This window comes from Oryzias latipes, chromosome 9 (assembly GCF_053564925.1).
Source record: "Oryzias latipes strain Hd-rR chromosome 9, Olatipes_Hd-rR_3.1".
Classification (NCBI taxonomy): domain Eukaryota; kingdom Metazoa; phylum Chordata; class Actinopteri; order Beloniformes; family Adrianichthyidae; genus Oryzias; species Oryzias latipes.
Genome location: NC_136245.1, coordinates 30598799 through 30621698, shown reverse-complemented (window position 1 = coordinate 30621698; position 22900 = coordinate 30598799). Strand labels below are relative to the sequence as shown.

Genomic DNA, 22900 nt, shown 5'->3' with positions numbered 1-22900 from the left:
ATGTTCTGTTCTCCAGAGTAGCTTTATCAGCTGGGAAAATCCATCTCTATAATTCCTTTATGCTGCAAACTGTTCCATGATGGTTTCCGAAGGATCTCTAATCCTAAACTGTAGATCATCTATGGTAAAAATTGATTTGTGTCGTCTTTTCCTCTAGAACAGGGGTCTGCAACCTCTTAACGCAGATCTAGAACCATCAGTCCAGTTTCTTAAAACCCAGCAAGAACCACCAAGTCCCACCTTCACTTTTAGAAAACACACTTCATATTTTTCTGGCCATTGGGCTTTCCATTTATAAAATGTAGCTTATATTTGCAATAATCAACTTGTATTAGTGTTATATTTCTGTTATATTACTATTGATAGCAGTGGTTCATTTGTCAAATGAGATCCCATGCTGCAGCAGGTTAACTTGCAATTGTACCTTAAGAACTTTGCTTCTGAACAGCAACCTGACTTAAAATAAGAATATGAGCTTAAACTCGTTCTATTAGTAAACCACTCTGACAATAGATCAGAACCTTTACCATCAGTTTGCTTAGTTATCTGACGTGTGCAATTTAGAGAAAAGGTGAAGCTCTCAATGTCTCTTGATTTAGTGTAATGTCAGCAGTGGTAAAAAGAAATAAAAACAAAAGGCAGTTGAATTTAATGTAAGATCGCCACAGTTTTGAAAAAAAAGACAAAAATTGACCTACAAACCCATTATTTATTCAGATTGTTTGCATTTTTTTTCCAAAACTAAAGAGCCACAATGAAGAGATCAAATGTGGTTCCAGAGGCTCAGGTTGCAGACCCCCGTTCTAGAAGCTGTTTCTCGGTCGTCTGAATGAAGGATCGGCAGCGTCAGTACTGAAGAAGCTTGGAGTAGTAGCAAAACACCGTGTAGATCAACCTTAACGTCCAGAATCCTGCATAACCGGAGCTATGTGAATATCTTTAGTGTCCAGATGGTTGGGATGATTGTGTTGTCTTTCAGGACTTGTGGCAGTTTGGGAGGGATTGTGGTACATGAGAACATGCATTTCTCAGCTTCTTTAGGCGGCACATTCTTTTGTTTTGACGCTGCTGCCATTTTTTCATGGCAGACTCTAAGCTGGTTGCAATGTCAGTAAAAAAAAAAAGTGCAGTGGGTAAACTGAAATGACCGTTCTGTCCTGTGATGAACTGACGTCCCGTGCAGGGTGTACCTTTCTTCTATAGTGAGGGCTGGGACGAGCTCCAGCAAAGACACCTTACTCTGGGCAGGATCAAGTCAGCATAGAAAATGAGCAGTTAGTTAAACTAGTTTGGGGTTTTAAAAATGAAGTCCAGTGTATTTCCTAAGTAAGGATTTGCTCTGGGAGTTGTGTAATTGTTTTTTATCGACCTTTTTGTGTATGTGGTGAATCAGTGGATGCAGTTGAATGAGATTCTGCTCACAAGGATATCAGATATTGCTTTGACTCCAGCAATAAGATAAATATGATTATTTTTATATTATTGTTCACAAAAAACTATACATTTAAAGCCTAAAACATGACAGCGACAGAAATCTTTGTGTCCCATTTGAAGAGGAACCTCTGACTGTTTCATAACTGTCACTCATAGAATTAGATTTACAGATTTTATAACCTTTTTTAGACAATGGGTCCTCTGTACGGTAGCTTTTATGCAATGATTAGTAACACTACGCAACAGTTGTTGCTATGTCCCCTGATCATGATATTAAATTTATGTAGACCAAGCTGCAGCTATCGCTTTCAGTACCAACACTCTGCTTTCATCTGCCTTTAGGGCACATGTTCCTGATGGCCTCCCTGCCAGCCATGGACGCTGTGACTGACTCGTGCCCGGCGGTGCACCAAAATGGGACGGCTCATCGCGAACCTCCAGACGCACGACCAGCTGCTGCCGTTTTGAGGATTCGTTTCTATCCCAGCAGCCAGGAAGATGACGGCCACAGCTTTCTCAGCTACCCACCTGGGGACTATGTGGCTGAGGAGCTGTGTATAGATGCAGCCAAGGAGTGCAGTGAGTACTTCAACTGCATAAAGCAGTCCATTTGTGGCTTTTGTTTCTTTGTAGATAATGTTATCAAGGAGCCACAGTAAAACCACCTGGCAAAAAATGGTTAAATTAAAAGTAAAAAACATATAAATGGTGGCTTTTTTGTCCTTTTTTTGTCATTGTGGGAGTCGATTCAAATGTGAGAATAGTAATGTAAAACAGGGTTATGTAGGGGGGACTAGACTCACCTACTGTATGTGTTTGATGATAAACCAAAGCCCAACTGACATTTTAGACAATCTTTATCTACCCTTTTTTTTCACTGGTGTTTGGACTAAAAACAGTTCGTTTTCTGAATACCACCTCAGACACTGCACTATTTTACTTTCACCACTGAAGAAAAACATTTAGTCACTTTGTTTCATGTCAAAATCTTTTTGGGGGCACCAAAGTGGTCGCTTCTTTCAAAGCTTAAGAGCTTTTTTTCTCCCCTCTTTTTGAACGCTGCAGAAATATCCCCGCTGTACTTCAGCCTGTTTGGCCTTTTTAGAGAACATGACCGCCTGTGGTTTCCACCCAGCTACATCTTCCACCTCGACGACTCTGCTGCTGAAGAGTTGTATTTTAGAATACGGTATAAAGTTTATTATTTCACTTTTTACTGTTTTAATTAAAAAATGTGAACTTGTTCTTGACTTTTTCTGATTTGTATTGCCACAGGTATTATTTTCCTGGCTGGTACAGTAATGGAGCATCCAGGTCTTATAGATATGGGGTCAAAAAGGGATCAGAAAGTCCTGTCCTCGATGACTCTGTAATGTCCTACCTCTTCTATCAGGTGAGCACATTTAATATCACTGAATCTGTTTTGCTAAACAAGCAAAAAAAAAAAGCTTTGCATGTATGTCTGAAAGTGGTTTAACAGAAAGGTATTGGTACTTTTGAGTTTTTGTCCAACGTAAAAAAGCAGAGGAAAAAGTACAGACATCATGGCAGTGAGTGGGGAAATACCAGCGCAGACTGTCAGAAAGAAGGAAATAAAGCATCTTATGTGCGTTCAACCCTTTGTGTTCTCCCAAGACTTCATTTGTGCTGCCATTTCCCTCACATTTAAATATTTCCTGTCTTTGTTTGAGCCTTTTAGGGCTGCTTTAAGGCGGTGGATGTCTGAATGGTTCAGTCACTGACCCCGCACAACAGGAGCTTTTTTACACTTCTAACATTTGGAGGAGTGCTAATTTATTAGCAACATTTAGATTAATGTTAAATAATTGGTTACATTTTAATCCTCTGCTTAAAGCCTACAAAGATGTTAATATATGATCCTTTCTACAATGTCCGTTTGTTCTGAAAGCCGTAAAAGTAAAGCCAACTCTTAAAAAGTTAAACAGTAGGCAAGGCTGGTTTGTTTGTGTAGCACAAGTCAAACAGAAAGTAATTCAAAAAGCCTTTAAAAAAATTAAAAGAAATCATCTTTGAAAGTTCAGCCAGGGGTTTTCTTCATTGGCGCCGTTTGTAGAAAACCTGGATCTCAAATGTCAGGCTGTGTTAAATTCCAACGCTCGTATAAAGTTTTACAAAAATGCCTGGCATTGAGATTATAAATACATATTAAAGTTTGTGACACTTTTGTCCGATGATGATGATTTACTTTAAAAAAAATGGGTTTTCACACTTATTTTAAGCAAATTCCTCTGTAAGAATATATGGGACCAAAATAGCAACAAAGTAGATTATATCACTTAAAGCAAATAAACGATGAATAGGTGACAGAAATGACGAGCCATCTGTGATTTAGGCCCAGAGGAAGGCAAATCATTGAACGAGTTTTAGAGAATCATCCACTCTTATTGGCTCAGGAGTACACATCAATAAACAAAACAGAAGTGTTGTATTTACGTCACTACGGTAAAACCTCAATTTAGTGGGTTGTATAGTTTATAGATCTTTCTACTGATTGCTTCATTTGGCAATGGAGGCCATGCAATTATGATGCTTTTCCCTACTTTGATCATTTTCAATGTTTAAAAAATTACCATAATGTGTTAATTACTGATAACATTTTCCAAGGGAAAAATCTTATTAGAAATGTGTCATTTAGAAAGGAAAAGTTTTCCTTTATTTTTTTAATAAGCAAACAAGAAATGCTTGGGCAAAATGTAAGTGAAACCATAGTTGTCTTTTCTTAGAATATAAAAAAAGGCCCATTTGTAGGTGAATTGTCTGTTCAAAAGCTGTGTTTAAGATTTTATTGATAACTAAAATGAGGCTTTTTTTTTTTCAAATGGAATTTGAGTTAAGCTCGACTTAATAGTGTAGTGAGGGTCTACTCCACTTTCCCAGTTTGAGTAAACAGATTACTCAGTGGTGGTTTGCTTCCCGTTTGTCAGATGTTTTCAGACTGCAGCTTTCTGCTACGCCTGTTCCTGCATAGTTTGTGGTCATGCCTCTGTTGGCACACGTATTTTGTGTTTATAGTTTGTGCTCGTGACGGCAAACTACTTTTCCAACAATTGGTTGGCACATTATCATATCCAAAAATTTGAGCCATATTTTTACTGAAGAATCTTTGCTTTTTAAACTCCGATGGTTGTCTGTGTGGTTGGTTGTGATCTGACAATGATGTTAGATTTCAAGTCCTGCTGTTGCACTTTATAAAATGTATATTTCTTTAAAATGGAGCCAAATTACCTGAGTTGGAAGCCATGTTCCCGCCATGGCCTCCAAAAGTTTGCCTAGTTTATTTGCAGAAAAGAAAAACTTGATTTATTCATTCAATTATTGACCTGACATTTTTTTATTTATTCTTCAATGTCACATAGTGTTTTTTGTGACTTTCTGTTTTTTTTCATTCATTTTAAATGGGCTAAATCATGCTTTTCTTAAGCGTTATAGAGTAAATTATATTCATATATATATATATATGATAATACATTTCCTTCGGCACACTAAAGAACACATTTTTTAAATGGAATATGAGTTATTTTCACAGTTCAATTTCCTACCCAAAAGTAAGACGACTCGATCTCTGAGGCATCGCCTTTTGTGGGTGCCGCCCATTTCATGACGTCAACCCACAGCTGGTCTCTGCACTAGGTCTGCGCCCACGAAAACAAACAACATCAGGATTTTTGCAAAGATGGGCGTGCATATTGTGTAGCCTTACAAAAGCGTTTTGCAGATCACCGTTAGCTCTGCAGAGAAAGCGTGTTAGTTGGGGGGGCGGTGCTGGTAGGGCAGACTCTTCCTGGAAGGGGCGGTTCCTCACTAACTACCTCGCGATGTGAGAACCCACTTGTTTTAATGGATTGATAGGGGCTGGTGTTCACAGAGCAGGGTTTTAGAAGAATGTGTGAATAAAAATACCATTTTGGGGTACTTTTTGTGAGGATTGAACCATAAAAGCTCAAAAAGTTGATTTTGCATGATGTAGGCCCTAATTGATTTGGAATAATAAAGCTTCTTCTGTAAATTTCTGCATACTTAATCAGTATTTGCATTTCCAACGCTGCTGGCAGACTGTAGTTCACCTTTTTGATTGTAGTTTATGCATTCAAACATTTCTCTGTTGGAAGTTTGAGCTGGCCTTTCCAGTTCCTTCTATGCAATGAGCCATGATGTTAACAACCCTCTTGTTTAGAAAAAGCTTTTACATCTTTTTGAACTTAAAGGCTCCTTATCTTAAAAAATGTCATCATACAATGTGGTTTGGCAGCGTTTGATTGATTTCCTTTGTTTTGGGAACTGATAGTTTAGACGGCGAAGGCATGCAGGAAACATGGTTGGGTCATGACACACCATTGTTCTAGCTGCCATCGTTATGACAGGTGTGCAGTCATCTCATATGACACACACAGAGAAACTTTGGCTCCTTTAAAAAGAAGATTTCGTATTTCTGAAAAAACCTTAAGCAGTGAGATAAAGGGAAACCCATTCAGTTATCCGGCCACCCCACTGCTTCGCTTTAGAAAACGGAATGCTTTCCTTATTTCAGCTTTACAGACAAGAAGATGTCAAGTTTATTGTTAAACAGGAAATACAAGGTTTGGAGATGCATTATTTTATATTATTTATTTTATAAAAAAATAAAGCATATAGATTGTTAGCAATACTGAGTCAATTTTAGTTGCTTCAAAATGTTCCACGTTGGTCAATATGTCTTCATAAAATTCCTACAATCCAACCAGAGTGATCTGTCTGAACCAAGTTTTGGTAATTGGATGAACCTACACGATCATAAAAAACATTTGGAAATAACGTTCTAATAATGTTCCATTTGTAATTCATTTATGTGGGAAAACAACAGTGGGCTGAACTTTGTGAAACTAAAATGGGAGTGGAATTACCATTTATTCATTATATACTTGTGTGTTCGTACACTTATTTAATTTACACTTGAATATCTTGCAAAAAATACAAGGAATCTGGAAAACTTCACCTGCACTGTTCAGTCTCCAGGTATTGAAGTTTTGGTCATCGAATCGTTCAAAATGAACCAATATAGACTATGTATCGTATCATCAACCCCAAATTTTGATGTGAATCGAATCGTTGTTAAAATAAATGTTTAAACCCCTATTTAAAATCAAGTGTCGACTGTCAGCAATCTACAATTCCTCATGCAGACAAGAAAAGAAAGACAAAAATACTTTTTTAAAATGTTGACTATATAAATTTCATTTCCGTTTAAGCAGTTTCAGCCCAAATATTGTTTTTAAAGTATGTTTGCATAGTGCAATGAAAAATCAAAACGTTTCACCTACAATAAAAACCTTAGTCAATGTAGTAAAATATGTACGGTACAAGCCAGTGATGAGACTGAAGCTGAACTCTGTGTGAGCTGAGTGTAAAGACATATGATTTCTAAATCCTCTGACTGCCCAGTTTTACCATTTTTGTGACTGTTGTCACAAGTGCTATATTATTATTATTATTTTATTATTATTATCAAGAGCAGGGTATCAAAAGCATTGTGTATAAGTTGGATAAATCAAATGATCCTTGCATTACTCCTTAAAAATGAAACATTAAGCTGAAGTGGTTGTAATGTAGGTGACTCGTACTAAGGTCAAAATAAGATTTAAGATGAACTTTGCATGACCTGGGGATTATGTGGATTTATTCCTTTGGAAATCCGCTCTTGCAGCATTAGATAGCCTAAAAGCTAGAAAAAAACACAGCTGGAGGAGATCATTTAAGCTCAGTGTGTTTCCTCCCATTAAGACAGTTTGACTTCAGTCTGGGCAAAATTTTACTTTAACTTTTTCAAAGATACATTTCATTAATTTTCAGTTTGAGCTAAACTGGATTTGAGATGTTGTTGGGTTCTTTATCTCTTTAATTGTTTGCATATCTCGTAAATCAGTTTGGTTGTAAGTAATATAAATCAGTCGGTTTTGAGACATTGTGATTCTGCATGTCAGTGTTTTCACTCAATGTTCTCATCATCCCTAAACATAACCTAAACAAAGCAAAAAGATCTGGTGTTATCCTGCAGTTGTGCTGTGTTTTGTGTTCACACTGACTCATTAAAGTCAAAACGAGTAGCAAACATGACGTCAAACGGACGGGAGGGAAGCATTTTCATTGGTTCGTTGTAATGAACAACTTTCTTGCATCATATCTGTGTAGCTGTAGGGAACAATGAAAACAAAGCCGGTTCCATTGACTGCAATTGTATTTCACCAAGTATGAACTGCTTTCTTCTCTTAAAGTCACGAAGACTTAAGATACCAACAAAGTCGTTTCCCGGTGAATTAAAAGGAACATTTTGATAAAAGATCAAATCAGTGGGCCAAAAATGTATATTGCAGTTACAGATTCTGCAAATTTTCATCTTTAAAAGAAGAGAGGTCTGTAATTTTCAGGTACACTGCAACTCTGAGACAGAATGTGAAAAAGAATGTAGTAAATCACTTAAATAATTTCTTTATATTATGCTGCAGAAAATGGGCATTTAGCTGCTATAAACAAGCAAGACTTATTGTCCTTACAGACCTATTGAAACTAACACAGGAGTGAGGTGATTTCTTCTGCTAGTTCCTGCTAACCATCTAGCTGCTGCATTCTGAACAAGCTGGAGACTTCTTAGGACATGCTGCTAAAAAGAGTTACAGTAATCCAGCCTCGACGTAACAAATGCATGGATGAGTTTTTCAGCATCACTCTTAGAAAGTATATTTCTGATCTTAGCAATATTCCACAGGTAAAAAAAAAGGCAGTTCTACACTCCTGAGATATGTAAGCCTTAAATGATAAATCCTGGTCAAATAAAACCCCAAGGTTTCTAACTGTGGAATTGGGGGCTATACTTATGCCATCCAGGGAGACTATCTGAGCAGACAGAGCATCTCTGAGGTTTTTAGGACCCAGTATAATGACCTCACTTTTTTCTGGGTTCAAGGGGAGGTAATTAATTTTCATCCAGGTCTTGATGTCTCTGATGCAGGCGTTCAGTTTATCTATAATTTAATTCTGGTCACGTTTAATGGATAAATACAACTGCGTATCATCTGCATTAAAATGACAATTAATGCTCTTTTTCCTGATTATGTTTCCTAGGGGGAGCATATAAAGCATAAACAGGATGGGTCCTAAAACTGAGCCCTGTGGGACTCCATAGTTAACTCGAGTGCACTGACTGGAATGTCCATTTACATTAACGGATAGGTACCTATCAGATATGTAGGATTCAAACCACTGGTGGGCAGATCCTCTGATCCCGATGTCATGCTCTAACCTTTGGAGTAAAATACTGTAGTTGATAGTGTCAAAGGCTGCACTGAGGTCTAACAGGACAAGAATAGAAAGTAGTCCCTTTTCTGAGGCCAATAACAAGTCATTAGAGACTCTAAAGGCCCGTACACACCGGGACGAATTTCGCGCACGATATTCGCCGACGTTTAACGCCTCGTGATTAAACAAAGGGCACCAATGTGAGTGTGCACGCCGACGCGAAAAAACGCCACGCGTAAAAGCGTCCTTTTAAAATAACGCCTCGGGTTTGTTTTTTTGGTTTGACGCGCTGCGTCAAAAACTATACGACCAATGAGAATGGCGCGTTTGCACACGTGTCTGGAGCTTCTGAATTTACAGTAAAACACAACTTGGGGGCGCTCAAACACAAAACTGTCTTGCTGAGCACATCACGGCGAAGAAGATATACACCAAGTAGCATCTACACTGCCGCGAAAAAATAAGACAAAGAAAATGCACTCACTGACGGACATTCTAAAATATCCCCGAAAACGCTCATGATACATTTTCAGCTCTTGTACCAGTCGATAAAACTCCCCATGTTCTTCTCTTCTCGTAACTATGGGATGTACCCAAAATCGACGTCTTTTCCGGCGTCTTTCATCATTCAACAGAACAATAATTTCTTCATTTTAAATTTAATTAATTTATTCATGTAAACCAATCTATCGTTCACACTGTTATATTTATATTGTTGTTTTTGTGCAATATATGACGAAGAATCCTTGAATAAAAAAATCAAGACAAACTTTTTCATCTGAAAGTCAAGTGAAACGAAAAATCTGTTTACTTTGTTGTCTTGAGCAGGGACCTTTACATTTGATGCTAGTCAACATTAAACATCTATTTTAAATGTAATAACATGTATAAGACCTAAATAAAGTATGCATGTAAAGTTTCTACACGTTTGGTGTGTTATTGCATCTCTGTTTTTGAAAATGTTCTTTTTTTTTAAAAAAAAAGCTACTTTCTGCTTTCATTTTTTTTCCACAGTGGAGGAATGATTTTGTCAATGGCTTGGTAAAGATTTCCAACTCCCACGAAATGCAGGAAGAGTGCCTTGGAATGGCTGTTTTAGACATGACGAGAACTGCTAAGGAGAAACAGACGTCTCCTTTAGAGATCTATGACACTATGAGGTAACTTCCACAAAAAGCACATTTAAAATGGTGATTTCTTTTTTCAAATGAATTCTTTGCTAATAGCTGTTTTTTGTGGAAATGTCAAAGAAAATGTTAGATCCTGTTCATGAGAAAATATTTGCTTTTCCAATTTAAATTTAAAAAAAAGTTTTTTTTTTTTAAAAACTCTTAAATCAGGAGTTTTCCATGCTGACACTATTTCTAAAAATGTCATGCATACAACTTGATGGTTTAATTTGTAAAATCCTAATCACCACAAATACAAAAAATGCCTCTTTTTTGTCTTTTTTTTCTGTAGTTATAAATCTTTTTTGCCAAAAGATATCCGAGCTCAAATCCAGGACTGCAGCTTCTTGACACGTAAGCGAATCCGCTTCCGCTTCAAGCGCTTCATCCAGCAGTTCAGTCACTGCCGGACAACCGTCTGGGATCTGAAGTTGAAGTACCTCATTAGCATCGAATCCCTGGAGAAGGCTTTCTACACTGAGACCTTCCAGGTCAGAGAGCCATCCAGCGGGCAGCTCATCGTACAGGTCGCAGCCAACACTGGAATACAGTGGTGTCGAGAGAAGTTAAAAGACGCTGACGAGGTTAGTGCCATTCATTTTTATTTTAGTTGACTTACTATTACTCAGAAACATAAGCAGATTCTTACAACCAATAGAACTGTCAGAAAGTCTCTAGCTGTCTTTGAATGCTACTAAAAATGTTCTTTTTAATTGAAAATAAGTTTATTTTGAAACCAATGTAGTCCTTTTTTGAATTTATTTTAATTGTGTTTTTAATGTTTCCAATTTGTTCTTTTTCCTTGTTCAGGAGCTGCAGACATTGTGTGATTTTCCAGATATCACAGATATTGGCATCAAACAAGCCAGCAAAGATGGCACCTCAGAAAGCCGAACGGTCACCCTCAACAAGCAAGATGGCAAGAATCTGGTAATTCTCATCCAAACTCTTTTCCGTTCTCACTTGAAATTAAAATGCTGCTCCTTCTTTTTTCTCACTGTCTTCGGGTTCTACTCTGCAGGAGCTTGAGTTCTCCAGCCTGCCTGAAGCCCTCTCCTTTGTATCCCTCGTTGATGGCTATTACAGACTAACAACGGATGCATATCACTACCTTTGTAAAGAAGTGGCGCCTCCCAGGCTTATTGAAGCTCTGTCTGCACATTGCCATGGCCCCATTTCGTAAGTGAACATACTTTTTTTTTTTGTTGTTGTTGAAAGAATAGTTAACTTATCTCAAACAAAATCAGTCATTTTTTTCCCTTTCAGGTTGTTAAATTATTAAGACTTCAAACTGATCTTTTGTACATTAAAAAGAATATATTTTTGTTTGTTTTATGCTGATGTGAAACACACACCTCATCCACTGTAGGCAGTGTGTGCAGCTCTCTTTTTGTGTAAAGTAAAAAATCTCTGTAAACCCATGCTGAAAAATTGCACAAAAAGACCTTGATAAAAATATCAATTTTTTTCCCTTTTTAGTCTTAAACAGTGAAGACCGTCATTTTTATGCTGCATTCACATGGGACGCGATTCGCGCATCAAACTTGCATCTGCTGCTCTTTTTACTGCTTGACGCCTCGGCCACGGAGCAGCCGCCAACCTTTTCCTGGACCTCATTCGTTGTCACATCAGGGAAAACATGGAGGATGTGGAGCGAGTAGCTTGGCTTGACATGTTTTGGAGAGCTCTACTGAGGCGTCAGCAAGCACATCGGCGTGTCTGGGTTCACCAGATCCTTCGGTCTCTCCGGTTACACTTCCCTCCTGCAGCGAGAACTTCGCCTAAGTTACAGCAATTTTAAACATTGCTGCCACCTGTCTGTGGCCCAGTTTAAGCATTAACCCGCTGGGGAAAAAAACAAGAAAAAAAATTGGGGGGTCTTTTTTATTATTGTCCCAACGAAAATAAGATGCACATCATAATCCCATGGAGCTGGACCGGTCGTGGCCGCTATGACTGCACCCGCTCTCCATCTGCTGGGCAGTCCCGCGCCCACGGGCTAACATAGCAAACACCGGACTCTGGGTACCAGGCAGCGCTCGCTTGATCCTCTCTTTCTGCTCGATCACTCGCAATGCTGAGACTAGTTACTGTTGGGTGAAGGCGGGATACAGGTCACCAGGGATTGGGAGTGCTTCCAGATTCTAGTTGGCTCATCCGTGCTCCTGTACCTGACCGTGTACCTCGTCTCTGGCTTGCCCCTACTCCTGCTCCTACACCTGGCTGTGGATCCTGTCTCCAGCTCGTCTTGTGCCCCCAGCCGTTCCTTTAACTTCACCTGGATGAAGATCAGTTGTAGGGTTAGATAAGCTAATTCTCTGTAAGAGTTCTTGTACATCGCCTGTTCGTCCTGGGGGAGGATCCCTCCTTCATGTGGGCACCCCTGAGGTGAATTCTATGCATTTATGATCCTTTTTGATTTTATGTTTACCTTACAAGACTTTCAAAGCCCGCTGAGACGACTGTTGTGAATTTGGGCTATTTAAATAAAATAAAATTGAATTGAACCAGCCTGTCACAGAGCCCAGGGAGCTGCAGCTAGTGAACGCCAGAGCGGGCTCGATTACTGTCGACCCGTCAGCAGCCCCAGTGGTATGAGAAGATGGATGCAAGATCAGGACGCATGACCTCCGATCGCAGTGATACAATGAATTAACATTGAAACTCGACGCCCCTCTCGCACGAATCTCCTCCGGGGTGAATGCAGCATTACACAAGACCTAAACACTGATGCTTCATCAAAGATGTGTTTTTTTATTTCAAACTTCTTTTGGAATACAAGTTCTAGCTAAACTGATTTTTTTATTTCATCTGATTTTTTTTTTATATTTATAGAGATTGCTCATAAAAGAACATAAATCAACCTACTTTATATTTACCTAATCACTTTATTTGGTAAATATACATGTACACTTTAGTTAGCCCGAGACAGAGCTATTACGCAACTCAAAGTACAGGAAGTGTGTATTGGCATGTGGTTAACAAATGCTAACAATGGAACATCTCACCCATGTAGCATAAAATAAATCGTCATTTTACTGCTTAATATTGGGATTTTCACTTAAAAAACAAAAAAACACTGCTGCGCCCAAATTTCGGCCAATCAGATCAACCAGAAACGTTAGCGCCCCCAAGTGACCCCCCCACCCCCCCATGAATACAGGAGAGCTTAGTCAGAGCTTAACACTCGCTATGTTGTCTTTGCGCTAAGTTATCTTTGCGCTTGTTCAATTATTGAAGCGCCATAAACTATATACGCTTAACAATAAGCCAGATTTTTGCAGATGTTGGCATATGGTTAACAAAATCAGTTTATTAGTTATTGAACATGCAGTGATGCAGGCAAATATTCTAATTGTTTTCAGACAAAAAGAAATCCTCGTGCAGCATAGTTCGTTCCATGTGTCTTTTAATGTTGATTCACACTGGAAACATGATTGAAAATAATGTTTTCTATAATTTGTGAGTAAAAATAGTCAACGTTTTACTTTACATAAAATAGATATTTTCCCAAAATTCTTAATATATATCAGTTTTTCATTGATATTGTCTGAGGAAAATTAAATTCCTTTGACTTCGGCTGTTAAATTTGCTTGTTTATCTAAATTTACAGGCTTTTGGCTTGACAACCCCTGTTAAAGAATGTTTATAAAAACACATTTTTCAAGTAGAATTAGCGACCTTTTTTAATGAAATAAAAAGAATAAGCTGCAGAAAAAACTGATATTGGTTCATTCCAAATGACACCTTTGCACAAAATGTTTAAACAAAGCATTTAGAGTCCTTATAGTGCAACAAGAGTTGCTTCGGCTCCATAAAGGTGATGACGAGGTCTGTATTAGATGACCGGCAAAACCAAAAAACAATCGCTTCTTCCAGAGACGAGACCTTCAGCAGACGCACACATTCTGAAAATATACATGGCTTTAGTGACGACCAACCCTGCAGCCTTTTACTAACATACAAGAAAATTATGAATAAGCAATGCGCATCAAGACAGTCTGTGATCCAGACACCCAAACTTCCAATTGATGAGATTTGTTGCCCACTAGAAGCAGTTTACGTGCAAACATACCACAGTTTACACAACAGCTGTGCCTGTATTTGCAGAGTTAAGAACAAGGTTCGAAGCTAACGAAAACATGTTGCAGATGGCCGTCCGTCCTTGTTGTGATACATACGTAGTTACGCAGGTCCCGCACAAAGACGACTAAAGAAGATGCTGGTCATTTTCTTCTGGTAGCAGCATTTTGGAACACAGCCTGAAAGAATTGGCTTGTCAGAAAATGCTGTTATCCACCGCAGGATTAACACCGATTCAGGAAAGACAGATGGTAAAAAGGAAATTAGCTTTAACATTAGCACGTCTTTTTACTATAGTTTCTGTTCCTGATTAGGCACCATTTGTCCACTTTTTGCAACAACAAAAAAAGTTGTAAAATGCACAAGACATCAAGCATGAAAAAAAAACCCTAATTTCATTCGTATGTCTTCCCCAAGTCTTTTTAAGCAATATAACATGTGAGGTAAATGTTTTTACATCGTGAGAAGTGACTCAGCCTGTTTTTAACAGCTGGCCATTGATCCCGCAGTTTACAGGTGTGCCAGCAGGTAACACAACATTCTTCTGTCTCTGTCATGTTTCCTGTCTTTGCAGAATGGAGTTTGCAGTAAACCGGCTTCAGAAGTGTGGAAACAAACATGGGCTGTACATTTTGAGATGCAGCCCTAAAGATTACAACAAATATTTTCTGACATTCCCTCTAGAGGTGAGAATGAGTCACCAGCAGTGGCTCTTCTATATCTGGTCATGTTCTTTTATCCAAAGCTGTGAACTTTGGTCAGGTCTGTTGGGTGCTAATTTTCTTTTTGGGAGTCAGCTTTTAGTTTTTTTGTTTTGTTTTGTTTTTTTATATTGTAGCTGTCCATGTGAAGTTGAAATTCTCGTTGTACAACTTTGGAATCACAGACAACCAGTTTGTAGGGCCAGAGCGAGTATCCAAGTACTTTGATATTCGCAATTTGTTCCCAAGAATACTAGTACAAATATTGCTGATGTTATGAGATTACAGATTTGCAATCTTTATTAAACTAATGGAGTGTAGTAAAAAATACACTTCAGACATTAAAATTAACGCTCTAAAATGCAGAATAATGTTGGGTTTTTAAGTACATGAACTAAACAAACATGCGCTATTTTGACTGGAAGTAAATAAACCTTCAAAATAAAGTTTTGGTCAAACTTCTCATTTTTAAAGTAAAGTTATCGAGTGTTTTTTCATTGATAAAAGAAAAGAGACTAAAGTGCTTTTTACTGAAATAAAAATAATGAATCGATTTGAATAAAAAAATTGAATGAAAAACATGATGAAATACAATTTAGGAATATTGTGAAAATCTTGTGATCAATCTGTGTCTTCATTAACTATTTACTTGTCATCAATCTACTGGAACTGTAATCAGCATAGCTTCTAGGATAGAAAAAAATGTGGAGAACATTTACAGGATTTGTTGATAAATAATCCAAAACAATTGTGATGTTTATGTTTTGTTTACTGCTGAAGCTAACCAGGAAGTTGACAAAAAATAACCTTTGAGTGTCTTTTATCTATTATCTTTTTGTTCTGATCTCCTGTCCTAAATAAAGGTATAAATGAAGTTAATTTAATACTTATTTAGTTTATTTTTTTTTTGGTTTTGATTAGTGAATCGAATTGGATCACCGCCCATTTCCAGTTTCAGGGCTATGATGTCATGCAGAAGTCAACAGAAAGTTGGTTTAGAGCAGGGGTCTGCAACCTTTGGTGCTAAAAGAGCCATTTGGCCCAGTTTCTTACAGAGCCAAACCCAATGAAGGACACAAGTCTTACCTCAACATTTAGAAAAATACACTATTTAGGCTTTTTTTTTACCATTTAGCCATTAATTTATCAAATGTAGCTTTTAAATATTTACAATAATTGAATTATATCCTGTATGTGTATATTTATAAGAATTTCTAACTGGTTATTTTTACTATTGGCAGCATCACATTCAAGTTTCTTTCAAAATAAAATACACCCAGTGTCAAAAACAGTCCTCCTGCAAGAAGTCAAATGTGGCATTTTCTAACACAAACCTTAATCAACAAAAATGAAATTAACCAAACCTACAAACCCAGTATATATTTAAATCATTAGCATTTTTTTCTCAAAGCCAAAGAGCCACAATGAAGGGACAAAAGAGATCTGCACAATGGTGTGACATTTCTATTATGAATAATTGAAATGTAATCTGCTGCAAGCAGCATTTTTAATCGTCTGGAAGGACCTGGTAGCTCTTTTTGAGGATCAATGCAGTAATCAAGCCAAGAGAGAAGTTCTGACATAATCCTGACATGGTGGTTATGCACTAAGAGTCAAATTATAACTTTTTTTCTTTTGTTTTTTTCTCACCATGGTAGATGAAAACTTTCTGCTGGGTTAAACCCATCAGCGATGGACCACTAATAATGTCTCAAAATAACAATGACACAAATAACAACCTGATCTTTTTGGGTTAACAAGCTGAAGCATGAATTCCAGATTCAGTTGAACTTGGTGACCCACATGCTGTTGAAATCTAAAATCCTACTTGCTGTTTTGTGCAGCCATATGCATTAGCTGCTTTATGTTCTAATTGCAGCTTTTTGACTTTGAATTCAAAGAAGATGGATCACGAGTAAAATTTGAGTACCACTGTAAATCAGGAATCATTTTGGATTTTCTTTGTTAAAATTTTTTTTATTGTTGCAGAAACAAATAATACTCCTCAAAAGATCTTTGCAAATTGCTAAGTTGTTATTATTAGTTTTGGAATGCCTTGATATTAAACTTACTTTTTGTTTTTTAATAGATTTTTCTTACTAAACAGCATTTCCAGAGTCTGAGTTACTTTTTCTATTTCCAGGTTTGTGATACGATAGACTACAAGCACTGCTTGATAATCAGGTCTGCCACCGGGGAGTTCAACCTGAGTGGAACCAAACGAAACTTCAGCAGCATGCAGGAGCTTCTCAGCTGCTACCAGAAGGAGACGGTGCGCTCCGACAGCATCATTTTCCAGTTCAGGAAGTGCTGTCCTCCTCTGCCTAAAGGTAACCCGAGTAAAACCAACGTCCACAAAAAAATGATGATTGAAATCTTTTACTTTGGCATCACATTTCTTGGCAGTTCATTCGTTGTCTTTTAGTTTCTGGCAAATGTCAATCCATTCAATGCAGAATTTTAAAGACATTTTTAATGATTTACCTTTGTGCAGGTAGATTATTGGGAGATTGGAAACCTGTCTAAAAAAACAATTATATTTCTCACCGTTTAAAGAAAATCGTGATTCGGGTGAAAGTTGTTTCCCACACCCAAAGCTTTATGTTCTTCTGGAGCGTGTTTGTTATTGAGGGGTTTCTGCAGAAACACAAACTTGTTTAAGGAACCGAAAAGCTTTACAATATTTTCCACACCTCAAAAGGATCAGTAATTAAATAAAAAATAAAAGTTCCTCCTCAAAAACAAACCAATGCTAATTTGATTCTCTTTAAAGACCCTCTCCAAGTGAAATAGTGTTTTTGGTGTTTTTTTGTTAAGGAGGACACAAAAAATGCAGTTCGAAAAAGCTCGGAGCTTTGATGTAGGAGCTACAGTCGGCTCTCTGCTCTGCTCTATTCGGATGCATCCACTTGTAAGCGACTAGATCCATGTACGTCTTTGTTTTCCTCGGCTGGAATCTGGATCGAAACTGCTTTATTAGATAGCTCCAGCATTGCTCGCCATTTTTGTTGCATGGCTAATGTAAGGTTGGGGTTGTGAGGGACTGTAAGCTAGCAGGAGAGCACGGAAGCAGAGGGAAAATGGGAAATGAGGGCGGGCTTACTCCACACCAACAATCCTGCTCCAACTCAGAGGAAATACTGCTGCTATGCAGAAATTGTCATGTAAAACGACGCCGTTATTTTATTTTGGCTAAAAGTAGCATCATCATAATTAAAAGACCACTGGGAACACTTTGAAAATAGATCAAAAGGTGATCTGAATGGGACTTAAAGACCCACTCCAATGAAAATGGGGCTTTTGGTATTTTTTTAGCATGTTCTTGTGGCATTTTTCTGATGATGGACGTGTATAAAGAAATTGAAGATTAAAACAGCTTTTCTTTATTTAAATTGTGATGATTGGGAACGATAAAAACCTGCCGATTCAAAGCTTTCCTGCTGTAAGCTAACGGGAGAAAGTATAAGCAAAGGGATGATGGGATATCCGTGGAGGCTTACTTCTGCCCCAGCAGTCCCGCCCACACCTCAGAGGTGAATTCCAGAAAATGTCTTTAAAATGTCATGTTGTTGATTAGGGCAAAAACTGCATAATCATAATTAAAAGATTAATTTAAACAATTTTACAATAGAAAAATATAATTGGAGTTTTTAAGTTTGATTTAGTTTAACTTTACTGTCACTTTCTCAGTTTGTGTTGCTGCAGCGTTCATCACAGACGGGTTAAGAAAATTGAAAATGTTGCCAATTTGTTAGGCATGTTTTTCATCAATCCTTTTAAATTAAACTTTAGCAAACACTCCTAAAAACTGTAATTGACTACATCTCTCCTCAGGTTGTTTTCATTTTTTTGGTCATTAGTGTAATCGGTCAATTCTAATTCAGTTGTTGTGGAGTACGTTCAAGCTCGCTTGTTGCTTTTAGTTTGCAGCCTGAAGAAATGTGAAGTGTGAAGAGGGAAAAAAAAAAGATCACAAGTAAAGTGCTAAAAGTGGGTGTGAAGGTGGGAATCCACTCATCTGTTTCATTTCGTTTTTGTGGGGTATGCAAACAAATTGAAGAAGGGTTTGAGTCGATGCTCAACGGCTCTGTTGTTGTTTCTATTGCGGTGTGAACGACAAAGACTGTTTCCTGAAGCTGAGGGGGATTATTTTCTCCCCACAGAGAAGACCTGTCTACTGGTGTGCAGAAGCAACAAGGGCTCCGAGGTGCCATTGACCCCGTCCCTCCAACGGCACAACATCAGCCAGATGGTGTTTCATAAGATCAGCAAGGATGATCTGGAATTTGTAAGCTCTGTTTGCATTTTGACATCTGCGATATTTGCTCATTTCCTGTAAAGCATTCAGAGTTCAGCTGGAGGTCATGATTTGAGTCCTTGCAAGACATTTCTGATCTTCCTTTCAGATGGAGAGTCTTGGTCAGGGAACATTTACAAAAATATTTAAAGGGGTCCGAAAAGAGCTGGGAGACTACGGATGTATGCACCAAACAGAAGTCATCATGAAGGTTTTGGACCTGGCTCACAGGAATTACTCTGAGGTAGATTTCGTCTAAGGCTCAAGATCTCGAGCACATGTTTAGCTTTTACTTAAACTTATAAAACCCTTTTTTTCTTTTTTTTTTCTTCTTTTTTTTCTGCTTGGCATGAAGAGGCTGATGAGACGCATCTTCTTTTCTGGTTTTGGACAGAAGAGAAGATACCGTATTTTCACGACTATAAAGGCCCGTACACACCGGGACGAATATTCGCCAGGCGTTATTCGCCAGCGTTTTTCGCCACGTTTTTTGTGTTCACACCCAGGCGATTTTCGCTGACGATGAGTGGAGTGAACATGCAATTTCATTCCCTGACATTAGATGGCGCTTAATGTAAAACAGAAATACTCCTGTACACAAGGTGGCGCTGCGCAACTTTACGCTTCTGAAAGACGCTTTTCACTCAGAAGAAGAGAGCAAGTATTTACACGCTTGTCAGAATCAAACAAAGAAAACATGAATATTTCAAGCACCAGTAGCTCCAACTGGTGCTTGGTTCGGGGATATTTTAGAATGTCCGTCATTATTGCTTCGCGGCTGTGTGTAGACGCTACTTGGCGTCTATCTTCTTCGCTGGTATGTGTGCTCAGCAAGGCAGTTTTGTGTTTGAGCGCCCCCAAGTTGTGTTTTACTGTAACTTCAGAAGCTCCAGACACGTGAGCAAAAGCGCCATTCTCATTGGTCGAGTAGATTTCGACGCAACGCGTCGAAAAAAAAAACGAACCCGAGGCGTTTTTTTTTTTTGACGCTTTAACGCCTGGCGTTTTTTCGCGTCGGTGTGCACACTCTCGTTGGTGCCCTTTGTTTAGTCATGAGGCGTTAAACGTCGGCGAAAATCGCCGGCGAAATTCGTCCCGGTGTGAACAGGCCTTAAGTCATAAGTCACTTCAGTCATACATTTTCTTCAGCCAGCAGGGGGCGCCCTATGAGCCGGTGCGCCTAAAGTGTAGTTGTGGGTTGTGGAAGAAGATGGGAGTGAGGAAGGGAGAGAGGCCAAGTGGGACCTACCTGGAGAGCAACTGTCTGCAATTTGAAACTGTCTATGCTTCTTCCATCTTATAACCCTTAACTATATCAGTAAGGGAGGGGTCAGAAGAGGGGCAGGTTGCTCACTGACGTTAATGCCATAGTTGCGTAAGCTTAACAACATGACGGTCACTTCTCTTCACAGCCACCTAGCCATGGTGTGGGAATCAACACTTCCCATGAGTCTTAGTGGCCATAGTCGGGGCTAAGGCCCGGGTCCCAACCAAGGAGTTATCTCGCTAAAAGAGACACCCCCGCTTGGGAAGCCTGGCCACCGGTGGCGGAGCGCGACGCCATAAAATATATATATACATTTATATTTATACATATATATAAATATATGATATATTATGATATATAGATACATCATTTGTTGTTGTTAAATAAGAGAAAAATGTCAACCTTAAAAGCTCAAACTTTAATGAAACATGCATAGTTGCAGGACTTCTTGAAATTGAAAAAATTATTACAAAGAATTTTTTAAAATAATTTCTAAACATTTAGGAGTTTTAGACCTCTTTGACATGCAATTGAAATTATTTAGAAAAGCCCAACAATAAGTCAATAATAATAATAGGTAATAATAAATCCATAAAAATAATAAATAATAGCAATAATTCAATAAATAATAACAATAATGATAAATAAATAAACACATTATAAATCAACAATAGATTTACCCTATAAAAAAACGTGTGTGCATGCTGAAGGCAGCGGCATTTTCGCTGGCGCATATGTAGAAAGGAAGGAATGGAGACGCGACGGCACGTGCTGTTTTCTTCTAAAAGAACAGAGACTGGATTATTTATTAACCCACTCTGGAAGCTCTGAGGGTCCGAACGGGTGATAATGTGCCTGCGTCTTAACACCCGGTGCGCCTTTTGTACGTGTCAAAGACAGAAAAATCCCCTGGGACTGAGACCGCGCCCTACACCCGGTGCCTCCTATGGTCGTGAAAATACGGTAATTTGAGAAAAGTTATGAATTGATCTGATGAGGTTTAGAACAGCTGTGTCAGACAGAGCCTTAAATTTGTTCTGAATGTGTGTTTAATGTCAGACTGACCACATGAACTTTGTTTTTATTTTGTCTCAGTCGTTCTTTGAAGCTGCCAGCATGATGAGCCAGTTGTCTCATAAGCATCTGATCCTGAACTACGGCGTGTGTGTCTGTGGAGAAGAGAGTAAGTCCGCTGTGAAATCGGTCGCACGCTTGATTCATCCAGCAGCTGTTGGATTGTTTAGGACTCTCACACTGATTTTGTCGTCATCTCCATCTTCTGGATTCGATCCCTTCACTGACATTCTGCAGCAGCAGAAACTCCTGTCATTCCGCTTTTCCGCATTGTGTTTTAAAAGACACCGCTACTTCCTGCGCACTTGATTATTTGTAGTTTGATCTGTTAAAATGAATGAACATCTAACAAAGAAAAATGCTGACATCGCATGGAAAAAAAAATACCATCAACGTGGACAACAAACTGCAAAGTTTTCATTAAACTAAACGGCCCACCTGAACAGGCAAAAGTAATTGTAATCAGAGAAATGGAAGAACTGGATCAATTTTGATAAAAAACGGCAAAAGTACAGTCCTCTTTAACACGAAAACAAATAATACACAACTATGAACATAGACGTTGACCCAGATGCCAATTTCTTGGACTTTGTGAATAACCACTGCAGTTATTACACAGAAGAGGAATACAGTAGAAACACAAATCCTAATCACGAACTCTCAATCATACATTTCAACAGCAGACGCCTATACGCGAATCACCAAACCATGGAAGAATACTTGCAACAATTTCACAAATCTTTCAAAATAATTGCAATTTCAGAAACCTGGCTAAAGGCAGAAAAGGGCTTACACTTCCAGCTTGAGAGCCATGACTTTCACTACGTGAACAGGAAAAATAATCATGGTGGGGGGTGGCTCTTTATATACACAACAGTCTTAAACACAAGGTTGTGGAGACAATGTGGGGCTGTCTTGATGATGTCATGGAATATATATCTGTAGAGATTAGTATGGAGAAACGGAGTAACATCATAATCAGCTGCGTGTATCGAGCCCCTGCATCAGACATGGAAACTTTCACTAGTGCTATTGAAAACATGTTTGCCAATATTTCCAAGAAGGTCATATTTCTTTGTGGCGATTTTCACAACGATTTGTTGAACCCAAACAATCACACCAAAACAGAAGATTTCACGCATACAATGTACAGTTTAAGCTTTCATCCACTAATCAACAAACCCTACAGAATAACAACAAACAGCGCAACCTTGATAATATTTTCACCAACTGCCTAGAAAACAGAATAAAAAGCGCACTACTAGTGACAGACCACCTCCCAGTATTTGCTAACTATGAATGCGTTTGCAGAGAAATAAAAGAAAAAAAGCAAATAGTTTACAGAAGAAAACTAACAAAGGAATCAATAAATGCATTTAAATCAGAACTACAAGTACAAATGAAATATTTATGCAGGAGTTTACATCCATATACGATAAAAACTGCCCACTTACAAAATCCTGTAATAAAAATCAAGATAATAAAAACCTATGGATGACAACTGGACTGAGAAACTCAAAAAACAGAACAGCTGTTGAAGCGGAACAGCATACAAAAAATATAAAAACAGACTAACCAGTATCAT

The 22900-nt window shown here is 38.3% G+C and overlaps 1 protein-coding gene across 2 annotated transcripts in view; it reads left to right on the top strand.

The window, feature by feature from the left end:
* The window catches only part of jak2b (Janus kinase 2b), a 37753-nt gene that overhangs the window by 3894 nt on the left and 10959 nt on the right, over positions 1–22900 (top strand). For both annotated transcript variants that reach the window (XR_013658000.1, XM_004072082.5), the window contains exons 2-13: positions 1777–2013; positions 2500–2623; positions 2710–2827; positions 9739–9884; positions 10186–10477; positions 10704–10823; positions 10915–11072; positions 14551–14662; positions 16821–17007; positions 18841–18965; positions 19084–19218; positions 21337–21424. Coding sequence is in view for 1 of the 2 variants with exons in the window: in XM_004072082.5 (XP_004072130.1) it covers positions 1782–2013; positions 2500–2623; positions 2710–2827; positions 9739–9884; positions 10186–10477; positions 10704–10823; positions 10915–11072; positions 14551–14662; positions 16821–17007; positions 18841–18965; positions 19084–19218; positions 21337–21424 (1837 nt within the window). In the remaining variant the exon portion in view is untranslated. The remainder of the gene's footprint in view (positions 1–1776; positions 2014–2499; positions 2624–2709; positions 2828–9738; positions 9885–10185; positions 10478–10703; positions 10824–10914; positions 11073–14550; positions 14663–16820; positions 17008–18840; positions 18966–19083; positions 19219–21336; positions 21425–22900) is intronic.